Genomic DNA, 7,202 nt, shown 5'->3' with positions numbered 1-7,202 from the left:
GGAAGCTGTGGCTAAGCAGTGCCACAATGTTCATCTTCCCTTCTCCCTCCTCCTGGCAGCACCGGGGTGGAGATGGAGGAGGAAAGCGCTGCCTGCCGCCTGTTGCTCACTTCTGATTGTGCAGGTCTCGGTACGGGAATTCTGCCTTCCTGTACTTCTTTCCCCACCAGGATCCTGGGACACTCTCACAACGGGAGGCACAGCCAGACAGTTGGCATGGATCTCTTTCATCGTTGTGCTCCAGAATCAATATGCAGTTGAGAATGGCTTCATTTTGGGGATCGAAAGTCCTTTCTTGAGATAGCCAAATAGAGCTTTTTCAGGCAAATAGGATCCCTTTTCTCTTCCCCAAGGGGATGGCCGTGAGCACTCGGCAGTGGAGGGCTTCATTCCTGGTAACTGGTGCTAGCCAAAGGGCTGAGCGAAGGCACCGCAAACCGGCCACAGCCCTGAAGGAGAGGTGCTGAGGCATTTGCAGATGTCTGCGGAGGAGATGCTCTGTAGCCCATGATCTGGTGGTCATCTTTCCGTGCCTGCCACAAGGCTTGCTTTCAGTAGATGTTTAACCCTGTTTGGAGCAGGTCCTGCTCCGGTCTCCCATTGCTCTCCGCTGTAAAAAAGGAATGGGGGTAACATCTGAAGATAGGTGAAGGATTTGTCTTTGCTTTGGGACCTGACAAGAGTTAATACCCTGATTACAAAACCAGGGCGAGCTGCTGCTTTCCTCCTCTGTGCTAATCGTGGTAGTGTTACTTCTCTTTCACAATCTTGCAGTGGAAGAGGGTGGGGAGGGGAAGGGGAGCTTCTTCATCAAGGTTTGGAGAATGGTGCATCCTGGCCTGTTCTCATGGGTCGGTGCCGTTTCAGCTTCCAGCGTGTCCTCCCCGGCCTTTCGGAGGAAGCTGGCTCACTTTCCCAATAGGTTTACTTCCTTCTCTTGCAGGGATGCTTGGCACCAGCTCAGCGGTTTAGAAAGGACATATTTGAAACAAAATCTTGATGAAGTTATTCTAGGGAGAAGGAAATGATGCAACGAGGGACTTGTCCATTTGGAGGAAGTTTGATTTCCGTCAAGGGCGTTATCCAACCTACCTTTCTTTTTTTTTTTTTTTTTTAAATAAAGGCTTTTCTGGCCTGTGCAAGAGGGTGTTCAGCCGCTTGAAGGTTGGGGAGAGCAGTTGGTCACCTTCATCTGCCTGGTTTGCCCCGACATGCTGTCCTGCCTCTGAGACCTTTGCCCTAAGGTCAGTTTTGCAAACTGGCAGCTATTTCCTAGCAAAGACCTTAAGCAGGATCAAGCCACAAGGCAGATAATGAAGGGAGCAGCAGTGGCAGCAGGCCATGAGGAGTGAAAATAAGAGAAAGGGATAACAGCCGAGTAGAAAGGGATGTTCACTTGTGACAGAGCGTGGGCTTTGCAGAAGACATGCTTGTGTTTATAACTGTTTTACCTTCCACTTGTTGCATGGGTGGGATGGATGCGACCGTTTCTGCATCTGAAGTTGGCACCTTTACCCTTGACATCCAGTCTTGAATTCTGGTTGGGGAATGGAAACAAACGTTTGCCCCAGGTTTTCTATTTGCAAATGGACTTTCATGGCTGCTCATTTCTGTAGCTGTGTCTGAGCTGCTGGGTAGGGTGGGTGGCCAGCGGCAACATCAGCAGCTCTTTCCACCCTCTTTTTGAGTCAGCTCACGAGCACAACAGACGGCAGCCTGCTCCCGCTTCGCTGGTGTCTCATCGGGTCCGTGATAATGTAAAATGGTACCTTATCAACTCGAGTGTCAAAAACGAGTGTAACTTCCTTTTCTCCCGCAGACAGGGCTGCTGCAGAGAGGAGCTGGGCTCTCTGCTCCCTGTGCAGCCTCTCCAGATGGGTTTACACAGACTCCTTGTAGGCATAGCGGCTGTGTGGGTGTTGCTGAGGGTAGAGCTTGATGTACAGACTGACTGTCACTACATGAAAGGCAGAGAAGCTGGTGTGACTTGCATCCCAGTCTCCATTTGCAGAGCTGTAAATTGAGTAAAAGCGTCTCTGCTTGTGACTGGGGTCTGTCTTGGTGAGAGGGTGCAGAGACAGCAACCACGGCGTTGAGGTTGTTTCACTGCAATAGGACTGTGCTCTGAGATCACCTTGTCAGAGAAATGGAGGCAATGGGAAATGGTCACTGCTTTCCTTCCTTTTTTTTTTTCTTTCTTGTGGGGTGCAGCTAGGAGAGATCGAGGAAGCAAGCTTGCAGAGGCAAAGCTCGGCTGCTGTGCAATTTCCACCCCTAGAGATGCTGGCCAAGCATGGGGAGCTCTGCCCTGGGGGATCTTGCTGAAGGGGGACCTGATGTATTCCCAGCATCGGGATGCTCAGTGGGTAATGCTGGCAGCTTGCAGCCCTTCCATGAGGAGGGTGGGCTCCGCAGGCCGGAAAAACAAAGGAACATTTTCCACTTTCTTCCTCTCTTTCATTAGCCAGGCAGAGACTGATTCAATTAGGTGCAAAACAAAATGCCAGGAAAAGGATGTTTGCTATACTGAGCGGTGCTGCTGTTGCAAACCTGCTTGCCTATCTCTTGCAGCCTTTTGTTCTGCTTCTTCCACAGATAAAATGATTCAGAGATTCTGACATGCCGCTCCGAGAACGGGAAGTCCCCAGGGTTAGCAGGAGAGAAGCGAGGAGCAGGGTGGTTTGGCAGGAGAGAAGCTTCCCTGAGCTAAATCCTGTGAGCTGGTGACAGTCCTTGGCACATGTCGCCTTCAGCTGGCATCTCGAGTGCCGGCTGGGTCTCGGGATCAGGCCTTTTGTAACAACGAGGTTTTTAAGAAGATGATGAACCTCTGTAGTAGCTGGAAAAGAGCCGCTTTTGTGCGTTGCAAATGGACAGGCTATTGTCCCGGATCAGTCCTGGTGTGGCAGGAGCCAGCTTGTCCCAGATGAGCTCTCAACAGCTGATCTGATCAGCACTGTGGATCTTCTTGGGACAAAATGTGTCCCAGCAGGGACAGGCTGTCTGCCACACCAGTGTGGATGTCTGGTGCCTCTGGTGACTCTCAGGAGCTGGCTTGCAGCTCTGGCAGGAAAGGCAAGGAGCAAGATCCCAGATGATGCTGGGCTGGTGTTCCCTCTGCTCAGGAGCTCCTCTCTTGGGTGTAGTGATCTCTTTTGGGTTTGCTTCGCGAGCAGCGATCTCCAGGTCCTCCTTTTGACCTTCTTCCTGGGTCTGCAAAGGGCCGTGCTCCCAGCTTGCATGGAGAAGTCAGGCTGGAGCTGCCTCGGCCCCTCGCCCTCGGGGCAGTGACCGCCCAAGGTGTCAGGCGGGTCCTCTGCCCCTTCCCAAGAAAGTGGGCTCATGCACGAGCAAGCAGCTGGTTTCACAGCCTGCTGCCCATGGAGGGTTCCAAATGAGCGACGGGTAGGGACAAGTGCAGAGCTCTCCACCTTCAGCAGCTCTTTCCTTGTGTCACCTTGCTGTGTTGCTGCAGTTCAACCAGTGGCCAGCACTGCCTATTTTTCTTCTTTTACCCAGGCCTGATCTCTCCCCTCTGTTGAACCAGGCACCCTTGGTGACCTGTGCTGCAACCCTCAGGCTCTAGAGCTCATTGCTAAGTTTTTTCCTGCTTTTATCGTGTGGATTTGGCTTTAAAATATAGAAAGACTAGCAGGCTGGCCAACCATATGGGAGACTAGCAAGCGTGTGCTAGTGAAGCACTGCTTTCTGGTTGGAAAAGTGCAGGCTGTGAAATGTCAAATGGCGTGTTTGGCCTCGTGGGGGATTTGGAGCAGGTTGAGCAATGCTGCTCATTTAAGCAACTCAAAACTGGTATTGTTGTGTAAGGGGAAAGAGGGGGTTTAAAAAAAAAAAAAGAGGGAAAATGAAGATCTGCCCTTACGAAAAATCTCACTTCTTCAAATCCATCTGTTCTGGGAGCCCTTTGGCACGTCTGTGGGCAGCATTGACCTTGTAATCCTAGACTACTTGGAAAAAGAATAGATGCTCTGCTGGGTAAGACTGGGCCTTGCAATGGAGATATCCGATACATATCCCAATTCAGCTCTGTCCTTCCAAACTTGGAGCTTCAGCTCCTGCAGCCTATTTTCCTTTCCCAGCACATCCGCAGGGCTGCTGTCACCCCCTGCTAGCGGGGAGGAGGGACATGGGGGCATCTTCTGTGGCCTTTCTGGGATACCTGGACCCTGTTGCCAAAACCAGATTTGCTGCTGATCCAGAGGATGAGAGAAATTGGGGGCCAGAGATTTTCATCGTGGCTCGGGACGTTCAGCTCCTGCAGCCTATTTTCCTTTCCCAGCACATCCGCAGGGCTGCTGTCACCCCCTGCTAGCGGGGAGGAGGGACATGGGGGCATCTTCTGTGGCCTTTCTGGGATACCTGGACCCTGTTGCCAAAACCAGATTTGCTGCTGATCCAGAGGATGAGAGAAATTGGGGGCCAGAGATTTTCATTGTGGCTCGGGACGTGGGGGAATTGGGACTGGCGGAGAGGCTCGGGCAGCTGGGTGTGGGCTGCTTGTGACATTCCTGTTGGGATGGGAAGGGAAACGATCCTGGGAAGACACCGCTCTTGCCTTCCTGAGGCTGCTCTGTCGGTGGCATAGTCGTACCCAGCCATAACATCGAAGCCACCCAGCCCAGTGAGACCAGTACGTGTGTGGCCTCTGAGTTTGATTCAACTGCTACTCCAGCTAAGTCACGTAGACCTTGACATTGATGGCAGACAGGGAACTGAATGCAGCGGTACCAAATTCTGTGCTAAGGCTCTGATTATGGGGCTGCCCATGCTTACACCTTGCTGGATGGGTGCTTTGGAACCAAACGTCTGCAGGATTTGCTGGGTGATGGCTCTGCCAAGTGCTTGCCCGTGGCTGCTCTGCACTTTGGTTTCCGTGTCAGTGCTAGGACTAATGCCCAGAGTTGGAAGAGCCTGCGAGGGACTGAGCAGATGAGAGGAGCAGCCTGGGCTCCAGCTGAAAGCCACGGGGGGCTCCTGGCCTCCCTGCCATCTGTTCCCCAGATTGCAGATTGCACAGAGACTGGCTCGTGGAAGGTATTACCGAAATGTCTGTTAGATGCTTAGAGAGAGCACCACAACGTGGGATGGAGACACCGGCAGCCACCTAGCATGTAACTGGGAAGCACCAGTGAGCCATTGCTTGTCTGTCAGTGGGAGAGGTGGGTGTTAGCTTGGCTGCTTAGTGCCTCTTCCCCAGAGAAGCTGCTGGGGATGCTCTGTTGAGCATGGCTGGAGGCTCTCTTGGCAGAGAAGAGACGTGTAAGGGGAGGTTCTGCCAACGTGCTAGTGCCCAGGCTGGGACCTCCTCCGTTAAGGCTATGTGCCCAGTATTTGTCCAGGCCCCTGAGCTCTTCAGGGATTGAAGATCTCATACAGGAGCTTGGGCTGTCTGGATGCAGCCCTCAAAGCTCAGCTCTGTCCCTCACCTTCCCTTGCTTCATCTTGTTGTGCAAAGGGGCTGCTGAGCAGCTATTGCCTCCTGTGGCCAAGGAGCTACCGTAGGAGGGAATCAATGCACTGGCTGGCTCCACGGGGCACACAGAGAGGTGAGCTTCTGTGTTTCCTTTGCTGTAATGGTGGTAGTCCCAATCTGGATTGCTCCTGGAAGCCTGGACATCAGCCTCTCCTTTCAGGAGTGGAGAAGGAATATGGGACTGGTGTGCCTACTGCTCCTTGCTCTGGTTTCTCCTCTGTGGGCTCTTGCAGCACCTTGCAAGGCAGAGGAGTGTTGAGGGCTAATCTGACTGCACCTTGGAAAGAAGAAACCAGATTTCTTGCTTCTTCTTCCAATCTTTAGGCTTTGCAACAGCTCAAGGCTGGATTTGTGCCATAGTCGCAGAGCAGAGATGTTCCCTCTTTTCTTCCCTGTCTCATGGGTTGTCCTGTCTTACTGGCCCTTCCCTAAGCACTGTCCTTATCTGCCCTTGAATCTGGTGAGCGTTTCTGCCCAGCCTAGCCCCGCTGAATAACGTGCTGTCTGTCTGACTCCGCAGGATTGGGAGGTTCTAGTCCTGGAGAAGCTAAAGTGGGACCTGGTCTCAGTGATAGCAAATGATTTCTTGGCTCACATCCTCCATCACCTCCCGCTGCCCAAGGACAAGATGGAGCTGGTGAAGAAACATGCACAGACCTTTATTGCCCTGTGTGCCACAGGTGGGTGCCTGCTCCCGCTGGAGCCACCCACCAGGGTGCTGGGGAGGGTGGGCTGGCCACTGCGAGTGGGAGAACCTGGGCTTGAATCAGGCTTGCTGGGTAACCTGGCTTTCTGGGGAGCTGAATACCTGCCTTCATTCAAATCGGAGCATTTTGCTGCTCCATGACATGTTTTCTACGCCTGACAAAGTGGGATAACGGGCCTGGGGGCTCTTAGTGGGTGCCTGGAAGATGCCAGGAAGGAGCAAAGCTGCTGTGCCACCTCTCTTGCTGAGCAGGCTGCGGGAGGGCGTCCAGGGTAAAGGCAGGGTTGAATCTGAGCTTTTATCAGCCTCGCTCTAAGTCACTAAAGCAACCTCATCTTCAGAACTTCTTTTGGTGAGACAGACCCAGAGAAATAGCTTAATGAAGCTTGGTGCTCTGCTGCTCAGCCTGTTTCCTGTCGCCTCACCCCCATTTCTCCCCACTGAGCTGGAGAGACCTCTCTGCCTGGCCCTCTCTAGTCTTCCAGGGAAATCGCAGTCCCAAGAACTTGCCACGTGCATACTTGCTAACGGCTTCTTTTTGCCCTTTGTGTTCCTGTCCTGGCTCTAGACCACACTTTTGCCATGTACCCCCCCTCCATGATTGCGACAGGCAGTATCGGAGCGGCGATCCACGGCCTGACTGTCTCTGTGAACGATTTCACCGGCGAAGCGATCACCGAGCTGCTGGCCAGCATCACTGGCACGGAGGTGGTGAGTGTTCACGGGGGAACAGCAAAGCGGTTTTGCTGTTGGATCTAGTGGAAACCCTTCCTCGTTCTGCTGCTCGCTTTTCTTAGAGGGAGAAGAAATTAGGCTGTTCATAATGATGCTGACGCTGGTTTCAGGAGTGCCTAGAGATGAGTGAACATCTCTAAACGCAGCACCCTTGGTCGGTCCCGTGGCTACAGTTGGCTCCTGGCCTCCGAGCGCTGCCTGTGCAGAGCAGGGTGAGCTCGGGGGCTTTGAAAAGCAGCACAAAGGGGAGCGTCTGTTCCCTGCACG

The 7,202-nt window shown here is 53.1% G+C and overlaps 1 protein-coding gene across 1 annotated transcript in view; it reads left to right on the top strand.

The window, feature by feature from the left end:
- LOC104626904 (G1/S-specific cyclin-D3-like) overlaps window positions 1–6,911 on the top strand; it is a gene marked incomplete at its 3' end in the record, with an annotated part of 9,321 nt that extends 2,410 nt beyond the window's left edge. The window contains exons 2-3 of the mRNA XM_010294934.1: window positions 6,015–6,174; window positions 6,769–6,911. Of these exons, the coding sequence (XP_010293236.1) occupies window positions 6,015–6,174; window positions 6,769–6,911 (303 nt within the window). The remainder of the gene's footprint in view (window positions 1–6,014; window positions 6,175–6,768) is intronic.
- Between the last annotated feature and the right edge of the window lie 291 nt (window positions 6,912–7,202).

Source organism: Phaethon lepturus, unplaced genomic scaffold (assembly GCF_000687285.1).
Source record: "Phaethon lepturus isolate BGI_N335 unplaced genomic scaffold, ASM68728v1 scaffold34479, whole genome shotgun sequence".
NCBI classification, from domain to species: Eukaryota; Metazoa; Chordata; class Aves; order Phaethontiformes; family Phaethontidae; genus Phaethon; species Phaethon lepturus.
This window is presented reverse-complemented; position numbering and strand designations above follow the sequence as displayed.